The sequence below is a fragment of the Xenopus tropicalis genome, chromosome 4, assembly GCF_000004195.4.
Source record: "Xenopus tropicalis strain Nigerian chromosome 4, UCB_Xtro_10.0, whole genome shotgun sequence".
Classification (NCBI taxonomy): Eukaryota; Metazoa; Chordata; class Amphibia; order Anura; family Pipidae; genus Xenopus; species Xenopus tropicalis.
The window spans coordinates 32,678,731-32,696,988 of record NC_030680.2 but is presented as its reverse complement, the minus strand read 5'-3'; the positions used below and the strand labels follow the sequence as shown (position 1 = coordinate 32,696,988).

At 41.3% G+C, this 18,258-nt stretch overlaps 2 protein-coding genes across 4 annotated transcripts in view; one reads left to right on the top strand and one right to left on the bottom strand.

Annotated features, from left to right (window-relative positions):
• Positions 1-9,338, top strand: part of ppp2r5b (protein phosphatase 2 regulatory subunit B', beta) — a 41,449-nt gene extending 32,111 nt beyond the window's left edge. For 2 of the 3 annotated variants that reach the window (XM_012960410.2, XM_012960409.2), the window contains exons 9-14: positions 3,409-3,462; positions 4,739-4,789; positions 6,130-6,249; positions 6,611-6,738; positions 7,520-7,621; positions 8,366-8,787. In XM_012960410.2, coding sequence (XP_012815864.1) covers positions 3,409-3,462; positions 4,739-4,789; positions 6,130-6,249; positions 6,611-6,738; positions 7,520-7,621; positions 8,366-8,501 — 591 coding nt within the window. In that variant the 3' untranslated portion in view covers positions 8,502-8,787. Of the gene's footprint in view, positions 1-3,408; positions 3,463-4,738; positions 4,790-6,129; positions 6,250-6,610; positions 6,739-7,519; positions 7,622-8,365 lie in introns of all 3 variants that reach the window. The other variant, NM_001100279.1, reaches the window with a different exon arrangement.
• Positions 9,339-13,648: 4,310 nt separating this feature from the next.
• gpha2 (glycoprotein hormone alpha 2) lies at positions 13,649-16,927 on the bottom strand. The gene is made up of 3 exons (XM_031900626.1): positions 16,511-16,927; positions 15,325-15,509; positions 13,649-14,127 (listed from the first exon to the last, which is right to left on the bottom strand). The coding sequence occupies exons 1-3, from the start codon at positions 16,599-16,601 to the stop codon at positions 14,026-14,028; spliced, it is 378 nt and encodes a 125-aa protein (XP_031756486.1). The 5' UTR covers positions 16,602-16,927; the 3' UTR covers positions 13,649-14,025.
• Positions 16,928-18,258: the final 1,331 nt, after the last annotated feature.

Sequence of the window (18,258 nt, the reverse complement as noted above, 5' to 3'; positions counted from 1 at the left end):
TTGGACAGAGCCCGATCTCGATCTACCACAGCTTGTGCCATGGTCCTGGAGACCACTAGAAGGTCGTCTAGGTAATGAAAGATCTCCAGACCGGCACGCCTGAGCCAAGCTATGACTACCACAAGGACCTTGGAGAAGGTTCGGGGAGATGTGGAAAGGCCAAAGGGCAAACAGACGAATTGAAGATGAAGGTCTCTCCAGGCGAATCTTAGAAAGGACTGATGCTCCACTGCCACGGGGACATGAAGATAGGCGTCCTTTAAGTCTATAGTTATTAGCCAATCGCCCGAGCTGATCATTGGCCTGATGGTAGCTATAGACTCCATCTTGAACGGCTGGACCTTTATCGATCTGTTCAGCCTTCGCAAATCTAAAATCGGACGCAGCTCTCCTGAGCTCTTTGTAACAAGGAATAGTGGGGAATAGAACCCCTTTCTTCTGGAGCGAGATGGAACTGGCACTACTGCTCCCTTTGTGAGAAGCTGCTGAATATACTCGTCCATTGCTAGCTGGCCCTCTGCTTGTATAGGGATCCTTGTTTGACAAAAGAAGGTTTGACTTGGCCTTTTGAAAAATTCTATTTTGTAACCCCTGAGTATAATGTCTAACACCCAGGAGTCGTGAGTAATTCCTGCCCAGGCTTCTCTGAACTGTAGAAGACGTGCCCCAACTTGAGGAACCTGGACAGGCTCCATCTCATGCTGACTTGGGCTGGGGCTTAGGTGACCTGATGAATCTGGTTTTACGATTCTGGAACAAGGAGGACTGGGCAGAACGCCAATTTTGGCCACGAAAGGACTCCTTGCCTTGCCTGAAGCCTCTACTTTCCTCACGACGTCTAGTGAAGTATCTCTCAGACTGGGACCTTCTAAACGTCTCCTTAAAACGTTTATTTTGAGGCAAGAAGGAAGACTTACCACCTGAGGATTTGGATATAATGTCGTCTAGTGACTTGCCAAAAAGTCTATCTCCTTCATAAGGCAGTTTGCATAAGGTATTCTTAGAGGCTGTGTCAGCATACCAACCTTTTAGCCATAAGGCTCTTCTCGTTGAAATGGATAAGGCTGTAGTGCGTGCCACTAGTTTAGTGGAATCGATAGCTGCTTCTAGAGAAAAACCCGCAGCTACCTTCAGGTCAGCCAGGATCTCCCTTAATGAATCTCGTGAAGCCTTAGAATTAACAGCTTGCTCTAAGTTCTCTACCCATATTGTCATGGCCTTAGCCACAGAAATTTGAGCCACAGTGGGTCTATACAAAGCACCTGTGGCCAGAAAAAGCCTCCTCAGATCAGTCTCCATGCGACGATCCATCGGATGTTTAAGAGAAGATACATCGTCAATCGGGAGGGCAGTTTTCCTTGAGAGCCTTGCCACTGGGGCATCGACAACTGGCAATCTATCCCACTTAGCAGAAACTTCCTCAGGGAAAGGATAGAGTTTAGAGAACTTAGATTCTGTAGGGATCTTCTTTGCAGTCTTTTCCCACTCAGACTCAATAAGGGCTTTAATCTCATCATGCAGAGGGAAACTTGCCTTCTTCTTTTTACTGATAAGGACTGATGAAGAGCTTGCAGAGGAATCCTGAATTGAAAGGGTCTGTCTAACAGCTTTAATAAGCGGAGACACAAGTTTAAAGTCGAATCCGAACGATTCCTCATCCTCATCAGAAGAAGAAGAATATCCCTCCATATCATCCTTGGCGGAAGAGGATGAACTGCAGTCCTCAACTTGTTTGCTAGTGGAGGGTCTAGGACGCTTCCTCTCTGAAGCATGTTTTACTCCCTCCGCAACAGCATCTTTGATCCAAGCTAATAAGTCCTTAGGACAAGCCTCTTCCTTAGCCGAATCCTCTGGCTCTGGGTCAACAGATATAAAAGCACTTCCAGAATGCTTAGCAGATTCAGCAGCTGGGGCAAGGAATTGGAGAATGCAATCCTTACAAAACTTCTTGCCTTTAAGCGCAGGTTCATAACAAGTGAGGCAGGACTTAAACTCTGTAGCCGGAGTATCCGAATGTTCAGGGGTCTGTGACATACTGAAACAGAACAAACAAAATAAATCGCCACCCAGCATAAAATTCTACTCTCTGCTTTTTTTTTTTTTTTTTTACCTTGAGAGGTGGCAAGATACAGGAGACACAGGCAGGACGACTGCAACAACTTCCCCACGAGTAGCGGCATCTGACGAGCAATACAGCTTCCACTGACGTCAGAGAAAAGTGCCACACACCTTCACTGCCGAGGACAGGTAATGGGTGGGGGAAAAAACCCCAACAACTGATCCTTAGGGGGGGCCACAGCCCGAGACACCACCACCAGCGCTGAGACACTCACTCTGGAGGCTGAGCAGCGCGGCATCGGATGGGGAGAGAGAGAGTGAAGAGAGAACTCCCCACCCGGTAAATCAACTTCTGCGCTGACAGAAGGAAAAAAGACATGGAATGGACCAAGGGAGGGGATTTTATGCTGTTTTTTCCTTCTGTCATCGCTGCGCTAAGAGGGCTACCCAGGTGTTAAGATGCTACGGAGGGGATGGCCAGGAAATTACTTTTTATTTTTGCACCTAAGTCCTGAGAGAGCGGCTTCTTTTTCTTCTTAAATATATATATATATATATATATATATATATACCCTATAAAGTTTATATATTTTTAATGTATCCATGGGGCACATGATTGGGTTTTTTTCGTTTTGGAGCTGTAGTACTGTGTCGAGAAAGGACTGACTCGCAGCTGCCGTCTGTTTGTTACTGTGCCACCCTGTGGAGGGAGGACTTACATGACATTGCTTAAATCTAGATTAATAAATAGCAGACAGATTGTTAGATCCTTTGATTCAGAGAAGGGAGTGCTGCTTATGGGGACATCAGGGATGAGAGAGATGTAGATCAGAGTGCAGAAGGAGCTAGCAGGTTGTATTAGGTGCAAGTCAGCTATGGAGCTGGTGGTGTGAATGTCATGCCATAAATGACTGGGTAATTAACCCTGACAGACAGGATGATTTTACAGCTACTTTCTAGTAGTGTTAAACTGGGTGCGCACAGAAAGTTCTGTTCCATTGCTAAGGTCATTAAACAGCCGTTCTTTTCCAGATCTGCCAACCTAAGCAGCAAACCAGAACGGGTTGATCCAAATGTTAAGTTCTTGGGTTAGTGATTGCATCACATGCAGTGTCCATGCACAACCTGTATCCGTCTGGCACTTACACGTCACTATTTCCCTGGCTGCCCAATCAGTATCTGAATGTGTTTCAAACAGATATTGATCATTGGGAGAATCAGGCGAATAGGCTGCCAGCCCAAGATTGGGGCAGGATAGGTTTTTATCCCTATACCTGATTTAAGTAAAATGGCTGTTTCCAATACGACTTGCTGCAATACTTGTTTAACCAATATTCTTTCCCCACCCAGCTTGCCTATTGTGCAGTGCAGTTCCTGGAAAAAGATTCTTCATTAACAGAACATGTAAGTAAACTGCTTTATGCGGCAAAATCAGAAACCTAAATGTTATGCGCTGCCAGAGCACCATACTATTCGTACATTATTTTGCCTATAAATCACAGAAAATAAATAGGCACAATTTGTTAAATCCTTTTTATTTCCTGCTTGGCCAAATAAATGATTATTGCATTTCTACTTAAAGGAAAACTATACACCCATAATGAATACTTAACCAACAGATAGTTTATATCATACTAAGTGGCCCATTAAAGAATCTTACCAAACTTGAATATATATATATATTTAGTGATGAACTGTGTGCTCCCTCAGAGATCAGCTGACAGGAAATAATGCAGCTCTAACTGTAACAGGAAGAAATGTGAGAGTAAAAGACAAAACTTTGTCCATTAATTGGCTGATGTGACCTAACATGTATGAATCAGGGTTTTACATATGAGCCGTTTGCTTTTATATATTTTATGGATACCTACATTGTTTGGGGGGGTTATAGTTTTCCTTTAATGTAGTCTACAGAACTCACCAAAAGCAATGTTAAACATCCAGGGTCGGACTGGGGGTGAAGGGCCCACCGGGGCCCGCGCCCATGGCCTGCCCATATGGCCCACGCCCATAGCCTCCCCCCCCCCGGGATTTTTCCCGGTGTCCCGGCGGCCCAGTCCGACCCTGTAAACATCCTATTTTCTGGACTTGGTAGTTTAAGAACAAAAAAAGCCAGGCGCCCCTTGGTGCATCTGCCAAGCCAAAGCAGCCACCAGTGATACCTGGAACTGCAAAAATACATGGTGCAGCTGCAAAAAAAATGGAGCCCGGGAGCTACCAAAACCTCCTGATCAGGTTCCAGAGTTACCAAAGAGTCTAGCATCATTCACTGAAGCGCAGTTGTGCCAGAACCATAGGTGGAACATGTCACTCATACCCTAAGTGCACACACCATTGCATTATTAATTCTGGCAAATCACTTTTGTGCAAAGGGTTGTCATTCTGATGCAATTGCACGCTGGCGCATCACAGTTACCTTAGATTCAACCTTCCTTTGCACCTGCAGTAACACTAGAATTTTGTGAAATGCATTGTGGGAAAAAAAACATGAAGAAATTGTTGCCAATGTAACCAATCCGGTTTTCCTGCACTCAGTGTATTCAGATCCCAGGCAAATAATATTGCATATTATAGTGGCGCCACCTTGTGGCAGTTGCAGATACAGCCAAACATGTTAGGGATAAAGTACAGTTCTAATTCTTTTAAATCTTTTCAAATAATATTTGTGTCTTCTATGCAGGTTATTCGAGGTTTGTTAAAATATTGGCCAAAAACCTGCACTCAGAAAGAGGTATGTGGCAGTTTTCTGCAACTCCAGCCAGTTTTTTTACTTATTAAACACAACCTAGTTATTCAGTCGCACCTTTCTTAACCGGGAGTTATGATTTAACACATAAGGTCAGGTTGCGGACTGACCATTAGGAAAGAGAGAGAGTGTGCTTAAAGAATATATTCTTTCTTCTTTTAATTTGCCATAGAATAAGATTTTGGTGAAGGGTTAAAGGGTAGTTTACATTTAAATTAGCATTTTGAATGATGTAAAAATTGATATTCTGAAACAATTTGTAATTGCTCTCCATTTTTTATTTTTTTTGTGTGTTCTTTCCAGTTATTTAGCTTTATTTTTAGCAGCTATCTTGTTCTTTGGATCTTATTTACCCTAGCAAACAGGCAGTGGTTTGAATGAGAGTTTGGAATATGAATAGGAGAGGGGCTGAATAGAAACATAAGGAATAAAAAAGTAACAATAACAATACGATTGTAGCATCACAGAGCAATAGTTTTTTGGCTGCCAGGGTCAGTGACTCCCATTTGAAAGCTGGAAAGAGGCAGAAGAGGAAGGCAAATATTTAAAAACCTGTAAAAAATAAAAAAAAAAAGGAAGACAAAATGAAAAGTTGCTAGGAATAGGAAATTCTATAACATACTAAAAGTTAACATAAAGGTGAAACACCCCTTTAAAGCTGGAATCAAACAGGTGACTAGATCATCCAGTCTAATGTGGCTTGTTCTGGTTAGGAGCACCGGGTATTCTGATTGGGGTTGGCACTCGGAGATTTACAGTGAGTTAATAATTCCCTTCTTATTCACAGTATCAAAATTACTTGTAGGGAGATGCTCAGTGTTTGCTCATCCGCAAAAATAAGTCAAAGTCCTTTTTTTTTTAATTCGTTTTATTTAAGTGAGATCCCATCAAGCATTCGTTTCGGGGACAGGCCCTTTCATTAAGTGCTGATGAAGGGGCCTGTCCCTGAAACATCCATATACATTACCTTTAGTGAACAGTATTACACTGCAAACAGGGCTAAACATTCACAAAAATGCAATTTTACACAGTGCAATCCCTCTTTAGTGCCTTATATTATATATTGGGAAAGGAGTCAGCAAGGGGCGATGCACTCCCAAAGCAAGGAGTCAGCAGGAGAGAGATATAGACTAAGAATGAGTTAAATACGCAAGAGACATACACTAATAAACAAAGCAGAGGTAGGGAGACAGGCCCTTATGATGAAGAAGGCAGTCAGCAAGTGAAAGGTGCAGTGAGATGTATGTGGATGAGTGTAATTTGGGATTAATTTGCCTTCTTGTCCAGTGGATCTGACTGGAGAATCCATTGCTTCTGTTATCCAGGTGATGTTCCTGGGAGAACTGGAGGAGATCCTGGATGTTATCGAACCATCACAGTTTGTGAAGATCCAGGAACCTCTCTTTAAGCAGATTGCCCGCTGTGTCTCCAGCCCACACTTCCAGGTACATTGGTTCTGAGCACATGTAATGCAGAGACGCAGGCTACAACAACAGGGTATATACCAGACAATGCCAATTTGTTACCCCCCTCCTTTTAAAATACAGAAGACACATGACCTGATGACTCAGTGCAGAGTGACTCAGAGAGGGTGACACATACATGATTACTAGTAACTCATGTTATGCGAGCCTGCATCACTATAAGGTAATGTACAGTATATACAGTATACAGAGAACACAAGGAGATAGGAGAAAAAATGTGATCATTTGGATTTGAGCCCCAGCATCCACTTCTCCAACTTATACTGCACAAATCTTCCCCCTGTCCCTCCCCTTTTATCTGTTTTTGTTCTTTCTCGATCAGGTTGCAGAGCGAGCCCTTTATTTTTGGAACAATGAATACATCCTTAGCCTCATAGAAGAGAATTGTCACACCATACTTCCCTTGATATTCGGCACCCTTTACCAGGTCTCCAAAGAGCACTGGAACCAGTAAGTATTTCCTGACCGTTATATGCATTCTCAGCTCAGATAATGCTGGGCAAATTGCACAAAACTGCGCTCCTTACTTTGCATTACTCCATGGGCGAGAACTGGGCACCCTTGCAGCTGAACATACAGGTGTACTGGCAGTTGCTCTGTGTATAGGTATATCTAGCGACTGTGCCTACTTATAGTAAATAATCTCCCTTATCTTCAGGAAGCCAGAAAGTCAGATTTCACCGATCCCTACACACTGGGTTGTTACACACACTCTCTCTCTCTCTATATATATATATACACATATATCTTTAACTTGAAGAAGAAAGAAAAGACAAGTTCAGCCCTCTGCACTGTTAATCCAGCAAGATACAAACATCACACCTGTAGCTTTTTGTTAGAAGTGGAGACGCTTTTTACCTTCATAAACATATTCGGGCTAGTTTATCAACATAAGAACCAATATGCATTAGTGCAGTATCCCTTTGTAACCAATCAGATCCTTACTTTCATTTTCTAACTTGTAATAGACTGACAAGAACTAATTGCTGATTGGCTGCTATGGATAACTGCACTGGTACGATATGCCATGCATATTGGAATATTTATTTTAAATTATCATATGGTATTTTGTTTAAATGAAAAGATATTTAAGGCTTTGAAAGTATGAAAGGAATCTTCCCTCACAGGATCACTGCTAGGCAGTTCTTTCTCCAATTCCCATGTTAGTTTTTAGTTACTGCTACTGGGATAGATTTTTGGCAGCTTCTGTATTTTCTTTATCTGCCTACAGGACAATTGTCTCCCTGATTTATAATGTTCTCAAGACTTTTATGGAGATGAATGGAAAGCTGTTTGATGAGCTTACGGCATCTTATAAACTAGACAGACAACAGTAAGTATAAATCTATAAATATACACTAGGTATTTAAACAATGTTGTTGACAATATATATAAATATTGTCACCCATAAGATAAACAATCAATGTTAAATCTTCTGTGTATATCTATTTTGTTATTGGAAAAATAGAGAAAAATATGAATCAGCTCCTACGCTGGAATCAGCCTTACCATTGCATCGGCTCAGGTGTAGGCACATAGTGCAGACTGGTGCCAGTGCATTTTGTGCCATAATCTGCTCTGTGTGCTTAGACTCAGGGCTAAACAGTGGCTCCAGGTGAGAAGGCTGATGCTATTGAAGGGGCTGATTCTCTGCCTGTGTTTGTCCCAGGCTAAAAATCAGCCCCTTGTGGCATTAACTATATAAATAGAACAGAATCTTTCTAATTACTAAGGGACAGTGGCTTGGATTCTTGATACTGGAGATTGGAGGTCAAGCTGAGAAGAGGATATTATATTGTGTCAATATAAAGGGAAAGCTTCATAGAGAGAGAAGTTTAGTGAACTTTAATGGTAGTGTTGTGGGGTGAGGGCTGTGTATGGATAGTAGAAGTGTGCAATTTGATTGTGGAAAAGGAAAATAAGTCTTAAATAAGTGTTCAGTAAGAAATGTGGATAGTGATGAAGACCTGATACAGACATCCAGGATATTAGCTTTGTTGATAGCATTTGTTTAGACAAGGACTTTAAACTGGGCAACAATCCCTTTCTTAACTCTGGGCTTTCCTTTCCATCACAGGGAGATGAAGCGTGAGAAGGAGCGCCAGGAGCTGTGGAGAAAGCTGGATGATCTCCGTCTTAAGAAAATGAATGGTCTCGAGGAGGCACAGATGAACCAGCTCAATTTACAGCACAGCCGGGGCAGTAAAAGTTAGGAGGTCTCCCACCACTTTCCACCAATCTAACAGAAGATCAATCCAGCCAATTCACACCCCCCTCCTCCCCATTATTTTCACAACCACTGTTAGCATCCCACACTATTTCCCACAAAGAGGGGACAACCAAAGTTTCTTTATGCTTTTATTGTGATTGCGTGGCCAGCATCAAAGCCTGTGGAGACAACAACTTATTGGAAGGTCCTTTTGGTTTTTTACAGTTGTCTTTTCCTGTTACTGATAGGTGTAGAGGATGCATAGTATGTGCTGCAAATCACACTATATGGAATTCTGTCAGCAACAGTAAATACTTCTGATAAAGGCCACTGGATATCTATAAAGCAGAGGATCCTGGGAATAACTTTTCTATGTATCACAGTTTGTCATCTCCACTACAAAAAGCAAAGGCTTCTGGGAAAAGCCACTGAACAGACTGTCACTTCCTGCCAAGTGGCAAAAGGGGACTTCTGGGAAGTTCCCTGCAGGTCTGGATCCCCTTTGTTTTAGAAAGGAAGGGCTTCTGGGCAAGCCTGTCACCAAGTCACGTCTCCTGTGTCACGTAAAAGCAATGGCTTCTGGGAATGCCTCTTCAACAATCAGCACTGGTCACTTCCCGTTGACAACAGAGGCTTCTGGAAAGGCCTGCGTCTCCTGTCTCTTTCTGTACGTGGGAACAGAGGCTTCTGGGAAAGTCTCTCAACCAATCATTTTTATCCCGTCAACAAGAGCAGAAGCTTCTGAGAAGCCCACTGTATCATTGTCTACACCTATGAATAAGCTTACACGTCTCTATTATTCAGACAGGAAACAGTCAACTTATTCCTTAAAAAAAAAAAAGATTCAGGGACACAAACTTTAGCAAATCTTACTCTGGAGATCTATCACCATGCTGGATTCATGGGAGGAAAGGCTTCTGGGTAGCCGGACCTATTCGTCCCCCACATCCATAGGCTGGTTCTTCCAGCAAACGGTCACAGAAATCTTTTGATATAAAAGCAGAGGATTTGGGCAAAATGTGTCACCGTACTACATCTTTTGCAAGAAGGCATTCTCTTTGCTTTTTAGTAATAGAGCGTTTCGTGAGGTCACGGCAGCAGTCAACATGCCTTAATGTTGCATACAAGATGTCTCTACCACTTACCCATGTTTCACCTATTTTGATGCTTGTTTCATGTCTTAGTGTACATCATGTCAGAGCAGGGCCTTCAGGGCCCCCAAGGGCCTGAGACTTCTAAAATGGCTTTTTGCACCTACATTTAGATAATACTGGATTAAAAACAGACATTACGACCAATAAATTACATTCAATGTCATGGTGCATGGAAAAAATATAACCACTGTGGAAGTTAGAGGGAAAATGATTCATGGTTCAGTATCCTTTATATGACTACTGTATATCCAAACAGTGTGCTTGATAAGGTTTTGGCTGTTACAACTTTTCACGCTAGAGATTTCCAGGAAGATAATTTCTATTGGTTGCTACTCTTATATTTCATTTCTACAGCTGCAAGTGCTTCTGGGAAGATCCTTCCAACAACCCTCTTCTCAGATGATCTTTGGGGCCAATAGCAAGATCACAGAATCATCGGGGGGGAAAGTACACAGAATTGCGCTCTGGCTTGAAAAAGCTTCTGGGAAGCACCGTAATGCCACCTTCTACCACGAAAGGAAGAATGGGAATAATGAATTGCGTTTTAAGCTTCCGTCTTGGGATTGAAATGACCTGGGAAAAATTATGTAGCCTCCTTTTGTTTCCAAGACTAAAGCTTTGTGAACAGCTTCTCTTTTAACTTTAGTTTGTCTACATCAAGCATCATCCATGAAGTATTTTGGGTATATACACAGACTCTGGAATGGTTCCCACTAACTTTATGGCAAGAACATCAGGGAAGCAGTGAGCTGCTTACAGTCCAAGACAAGAACACTGTGGCAAGCTGGGAAGGGAAGGGGATGGGGTACAGAATGAATATTTACGTTTACCTACCCAGTAAGCCATTTAGCTGCTACCTGTTACCTAGAATCTTAATTATTGTTGCAATAAGCTGTAAGCAGGGGTTTTTCCAGTAGTATAGCATCTTGGAGCTCTAGGTAGATTGACTAGTAGGACTTTCATAGAAAGGGTTTGTGTCTTCAAGATAAATTGGGAGTTTGAGAAACCTGTGTCTCAAGTCTAGCTATAAGCAATTGCAGTTGGGTGAAGGCCATAAGTCATAAGAAGATCTATTCAGATGTTAAACATGGTTTGTGCTCATTTGGGTTTTAGTAAAGGTAGGGGAAAAGCCTGGAGCTTTCAGCTTCCCAGTGGCATAATAATATAGTTGCCACCCACAGTTACAGGTCAGTTAGGTTGCTTTTTAGCATTATTTCAGAACAATGAAGGGTTCATGTTATGAATGGCAAAGACCAGTTCCAAGACTGTGGAAGCTCACCCCCATGATAGTAGGCTAGCACTTTTAGAAAAAGGATTCTATGAAAGCATATGTCTAACACATTCTGACATTCCATTGTGACTTCAGTAAGGTTCTGCAAAACCTTCATTGACCTGGTAAATATTTTGACCAACGTGGAAGGGGACTGATTCTCACACCTTGCAAAAAACCTTAGGGCTAAATATATAAAGACTGTCTAGCAACTGCCTGCCCCTTATACTGTATAGGAGGAGCCCCCCGTTTTTTCCTCTTGCTCCCTTACTGTCTATTTTATTTCATTTTGGTCAGGGAAGTCTCTATCTCTGCCCCTTTCCCCAGGTATCTGTGTAAGGGAAATTGGCATTCCTCTTTCTAAAGGTGTCACTTACAGCCTTTTTCTCTCAGAATATATAACGTGCAGCTTTTCCTTTCAATTTTATTTTTTTAAACGATTATTTATGGTATTATTTATTTCATATTTAAAATGGTCAACGTTTGATCTGTTGAATTCGCTGAGGGGGAGGGGTGGGGTGAAGACAATATTTAACTTATTCACTGTCAAATTAAATGCTGGGTCTTAAAACGAGAACATGTTTTTTATGTTTTTGTATTGCTGTTAATTATGGCAAAAGTTATTTTCAGGTATCTTCTAGTTGGTTCAGAAGAGAATATTTAATAATATATTAACATACTGTATAACTTCAATACAAAAGGGAGAGGATTCACAGATTCATTGACCTGGATGGCCAAACTACTCTGTATCTAATCCAGGGGCTGAGAGCTGATCTTTCACTCAACTGGCCCATATATGATTATGTTATGAAGTAGTAGTCTCTCATAGGGAATTATGGGGTATTCTTCGATTTGGAATCAGTGTAGGCAATGTTTCTTGCATAGTTGACATATATATATATATTTATAAAACCTTTCACTTTCTGCAGTATCTGTAAGATCACAATGAGATCACAGTGTTGAGAACCTCTATGAAACTCCAATAAAATGGCACCTAGAAGTTACTGGGCCCCACATTAAAATACATTTGGAGCCCACCAAACATCAAGCAAAGGCATGTTTCTGAGATATATACATAGATTGCACTTTGGCTTCAAACTGGCCTACTAGGATAATTTCAATCATACCATCTTCATTTTACCATGGGCCAATACAAATATACAATTTGGAGCTATCTATATCTAATTGCCGTGAGAGTGATCTAGGGTGTCAGAGTCTCTAATGGGCCCTAGGAAACCCAGTTTAAACTGGTTACCCTCTCAGTCCGAACAAGGTTCTGCTTCAGTGTTATAAAATAGCAGAAAAATGCACAGTTGGACTCCCAGAGTACCAGAGGCTCTGCCAGTTGTGCCAGGACCTACTGTGCCCCAGCAGCACTATGTAAGATCCCTATTCCATTTAAACCAACATTTCTGCCAATCTGCCTAATCTAGTGAGCGAACCACCTCCTTTTCCTTAGGCTTTAATTTAAAATAATCAAAGACCAGACCGGTCCACAATATATATTAGGGGTGGCACATGACCCATATATCACAAAAACCCTTCATGTGGCACAAGGGGTGGTTGAGCCCCTCACAAGCTGTAACACTGGTAAAGCCATAAAGTGTAGAAGAAAGTTCTCAAACAAGTTATTTATTGTATGGATGCCGCAGTTGGATCATGCCATTACACATTTAGGGATGGAGGAGCAATGTTTGGCTCAAGATTATTCATTGATTTTTTAATATGAATATTAAAGGAAATATAGGGTTCATTTAAAGGAGAAGGAAAGGCAAAGTCACTTGGGGGTGCCAAAATGTTAGGCACCCCCAAGTGACTTTAATAGCCTACCTTTTACCCCGGGCTGGTGCCCCTGTTCAGAGAGAACAGCACCAGCCCGGGGTACCTGTAGCGCTTCCTCCTTCCTGATCGATCACGCGCGCATGAGCAATAGAGTGAAAAAGCTGAGAGAAGTCGACTTTTCACTCTACTATCGCTCCAGGTACCCCGGGGTACAAGGTAAGCGATTAAAGTCACTTGGGGGTGCCTAACATTTTGGCACCCCCAAGTGACTTTGCCTTTCCCTGCCCTTTAAATGCAGAGCAGGGTGAACCTTGCAGGCAATTGGTCAGGATAGGGCTGTCTTGTGCCCATGAACGCCACTTGCTGGGCCTCATGTTTAACTAACAGCAAGTTTTGCACCCCTTTGTGCTCTTACACTTGCATCCAGGGTCTCTGTAAATGCACTGGCTGCTTGCGTCTGAGGAATTGAGATTGAGGAAAGGAGTGAGGGACTCTGGTTGGTGGTGGAGGCAGAGCCCAGGACAGTCACTCTAAGGATGCTGTAATGAAATGTTTGTGTCTACACAGAGAAGTCAAGTGGTGGGGTTGTATTTGATTTATTCATTACATAAATCATTAATAAAAGGTGCAAAGTTTGCTACAGATCTAGCCAGCTATGGCAACCAATCAGCAGGTAGCATTTACTGCTTATCTGTTTAAAAACAAACATTGTGTTGGTTGCCATGGGTTACTGTACCTGTTGCAAATGTTGTATCTTTTATTACAAGGGGGTAAGAATGAACAGAAGATGTTTCACACAGCATTTAGTCATACCAGGCACTCAGTTGATAGAAATCTTCTACCATTGGTATCAATTTGGAGTATTTTTAGATGATTTTTTTTAAAAAAAAGACCAAATATATGTTTTTTAAATATGTTGAATTTTATTTTAAAGACATTGCAATATTTAGAATAAATAAATAAACTTAATATAGGATCAAATTTTCATAAACCAGCAAGTTTCAGAATATAAATAGCGTTACAGCATGTTACTCATAAATAAATGGGGGTTATGTAATAAATAGCACAAAGTTTGCTACAGGTCTAGTTATCTCTATCAACCAATCAGCAGGTGACATTTACTTGGTCACTTTTTTAGAAGCATTTGTTTCTAACCAGGTGGCTAGTAAATGCTACCTACATTTTATGTTGCTATGGGTTACTGCACCTGGGCAAGCTTTGTGCCTTTTATTACATATGAAAGAGAGGGTCTGTTCTCAAGAGGGAGCCAAGTAGACTGCCACTATATCACTGCAAGGGGACTGCTTGTGTCTGTGTCTGTGTTAATATCGTGACAAACGGCACATGTCACACTGGCAAGACAGGGCTGTACCAATCTCAATCTCTTCATGACGGGACCCACCACAGTACAGCTGAACTTTGACCTGGAAAAAGATATAAAATGTAACAAAGTTGATCTCTTGTGCCATTATTCCTATCTACTCTACATGTCGGCCCCATAGCTCCGTTCTCTTAGTTTGTCCTACTGTGTCAGTCTATAGTAGGATGGACCAATACATAGCTCCGTTCTCTTAGTTTGTCCTACTGTGTCAGCCTATAGTAGGATGGACCAATACATAGCTCCGTTCTGTTAGTTTGTCCTACTGTGTCAGCCTATAGTAGGATGGACCAATACATAGCTCCGTTCTCTTAGTTTGTCCTACTGTGTCAACCTATAGTAGGATGGACCAATACATAACTCCGTTCTGTTAGTTTGTCCTACTGTGTCAGCCTATAGTAGGATGGACCAATACATAGCTCCGTTCTGTTAATCTGTCCTACTGCGTCAACCTATAGTAGGATGGACCAATACATAGCTCCGTTCTGTTATTTAGCCTATACATTGGCACACTGATCTGTTCTGTTGGCCAAATAGTAGGAATAAATACAAGAGCTCCATTCTATTTGTCAGCTCATAGAGAAGATGGACACATACAGTAGGAGCAAACTTCTTCACAACTGTTATTTGGTTCAAGTCACCCTTGAAGGTTGAACCCTTGGTGATGGCCCTCCTTAGCTCATAACAGTGTTACAGATATAGGAAATGTTACAGATATAGCAAAACATTAAGGCCTCAGCCATTCAGATATAGCTCCAACAACATATAGAACAGCAAATTAACCCCCATTCTATATGACTTTTATGCCAAAAATAGGATTCTTTAAACTGCAACCTTCTTGGCCCTCAGGAGCCAGCTTGACAGTACCAGAAAGACTGTTCCAGATATTTGCCTCAGATGCCTCAATGTTCTACTATATCACTCCATTTAATTATATCTCTATCACACCTTTAGCTATTGAACTAAATGCAATGTTTAACCACCCTCTGCTCCATCTGTCTGCTCTGGAGGAACAATACACAGCTTTTTCCTTTTGTCAGTCTATGGTGTTTGCTTGTTGTGAGAGGGACTGCCACATAATCCTGTTCTGTCTGCTGGTCTGCACTGAGTACTGAAACATAAGTATAGTGATTGGTGCATCCAATCAGAGAGGTGACCTATAGTTCTGTTTTGTTTCTATAGTGATGTCCCGCCTCCCAGTATAACTGCCTACTTCTTGTGTTTTAAAGTCGCTATTTCATACCTTTTGCATTTTGCTAATGGTGCAGCATTGAGACGCTGATGTTATATTGTGCTTGAATCCACTTGCCACCAACACAGAGTACTTGGATGGGAAAGCGCTGGACTCACAATAACCCACACACGCGTTGATAACCTGCGTCCCTCGGCAGGTCCCTTGACGGTCGCTGCTGATGGTGACATTAAATGCTATAATGCAAGGGAAGTGAATGTGTTAGTTTGTACTCATTAAGAGATCACACACAAAAAGAAGTAGTTTGTTATGTCATTCTTGATACAGGTATGGGATCCATTATCTGGTTATCCAGAAAGTTCTGAATTACGGGAAGACCATCTCCCATAGACTGCTACTATTTTATTGTTATTGTTACTTTTTATTAACTATTATTTTTATACAGGCTTACTCATATCCACCTTCTAGTCTCTCATTTAGACCACTGCCTGGTTGTTAGGGTATATTGGACCCTAGTAACCAGACAGCTTATGAAATTCCAGAGATGCTTAACAAAAAGCTAAATTGTTAAACAAAAAACAATGACTGTTGCTCATTACACTGTATCCCACTGTACCCCAAAAATATGCATTTGTGCACATAGGGCAACCCATGGAGCTTCATTACTGTCCCTGGCATAGGTATAAAGCCTCTACTGCATATGAAAAAGACAAATAATAGAAGATATTTCCTCCCCCAAATGACTGAAAATGTGACATGTGTGGCATTCATAATTTTTAGGGTTCCCATTAGGCAGAATACCAGAAACACAGATATAATTGCAAATTAAAATGTCAGGAAATTTAACAAATTCCATCACTTGTGAACCAACAGTTGTCATTTTCAAAGTAACAAGACATTAAAGGTTTGTATTCCTGCCCCAAATATCGACTAGTTATGCACCGCGTTTTAATTGCTAATTTTTATTGTAGGAAGAGATTACATAGTGTTAAAGGGGATTACACAGATTGCAGACCAATATTTGGGTCACGACTAAAAAGTTAGAAATCTCTGCAATATGGATACATACCAGCATAATATTCTCATTTAATTTTACTCTGCTGAAGGAGATAACCATAGAGGGCTGATAAACCCTGCCTCACATGCAGGTCCCTAGATACTGCCAAGTCACTATAGAAACCACTCATGATAGGTCCCCAATTACTATTTGGATGCTTTGTAAGAGAAGAAGACTTACGATGGAGATGGCACCCAGGCCTGGCAACCCCCAAGCTCTCCTGCACCATCACAGCAAGGACCAACAGGACTGAAGCTGAAAGCAGAGCCATGGCGAACGTGTCCGAGAAGGGTGTAAATATCTGTAAACCAATATGAATAATATTTTAGTCTTGTGTACATGCAAGATTTTTCTAATGTAGTCCGAATGGTGGGGACCAGAACAGTACCCACAGCAGTGAACTCATCATTTGGAAAAAAGTCTAATAAGCCTACAAAGTGTTGAATTGTTCGTTGTACTGCAGGCGCAATAATAAAAGTAATTTTCTGACTGCACATTTACAAAGTGTTGAGCCCCACTATATTAAGGATCCGGTATGAAATTATGGAAGGTTCAGATACCCTATACTTGGTACAGGTATGGGACCTTTTATTCAGAATGTTTGGGACCTGGAGTTTTTTCAGATAAGGCATCTTTCCGTAATTAAAACCCAATAGGGCTGTTTTGCCACCAATATGGATTGATTACATCCTATCTGGGATCAAGTACAAAGTACTGTTTTATTATTACAGAGAAAAAGAAAAAATATGTATTGATTGAAATGGAATCTATGGGAGATTAACTTGCTGTAATTTGAAGCTTTCTAGATAACAGATCCCATACAAAATAGTATTCTATTGTACTAGCCCTTAGTACATTCTGTGGTTCCTTAGCCCCAGCCCCCTAGAAATTGCTCCCCAACGCCATTTTCTAAACAGCCCCATATGTGCCAATGTATAGAATAAGTAGAAGTAAATTCAATATATGCCAGCAGGCACTTACCTCAAGTGATGAGCGAGTACCAATTTTTCAGCTTGCTTTTCCTATTAAACTGTGGGTGTATATATAGCTAAATATATAGCTTAGACACACCCATATGTACCTCTTTCACCCTAGCATTCCCACCTTTACTATCACTCCCTTCCCTGAGGCTCATAACTCAGTTTTAGAGGCGACAGAGATTTAATTCATCATTGCTCTGGTAGAATACTGTACGCATTGTTGTAACGCATATAACACAATGCTTAAAGACACTGAGCATCCTCATCTTCTGATAACAGACTCCATGTTCTTTGGAGAGGAGTCTTCGGCCACATGGAATGAACAGCAGATGGACAGTAGGGAAGCCAAAACTATTGCACTTCACATAGGGATTTCCAAGACTTCATATCTATATATATGTAACCTGTTTAATATACAGATACAGTTATCCTTATATGTGGCCCTCTCTGATATTGGAGAGTGGTAATTGCATAGGGAATATATGTTAGAAGTCACTGAGAAACCACTTGCCCATATAAAGGTAGTATATTTGCAAGTGGTTTTAGTTACAGCAGCTAGGTGGACCTGATAGGGAACTGAAGCATATCTTTGCTTGTGTAACTGCAGGACTGTGATTGGCTATTCCCCTCTTACTGTGCTTCTGACAAAGACCATTAGAATGCCCCCAACCCTTTATTTGAAACACTGACAGCTCAGGTCCCCACAATAAAATTCAAACTTTATTAGTGCTACATAAAAGGAATATACATGACATCAAGGTCAAGGCCTAGTCTTATAAACACAAGGGCCATGAATAATCTGTAAAACACATCTTATTAACTGTACTTATTGATGCCATTGCCATTTATTATAAACAAGAATTAGGGGAGTCACATGACTGATTGAATCTATTTTATAAGAAATGATGCAGCTGCTGCTGATTTGGAGCAAGTTTTGGTTTTTGTGCC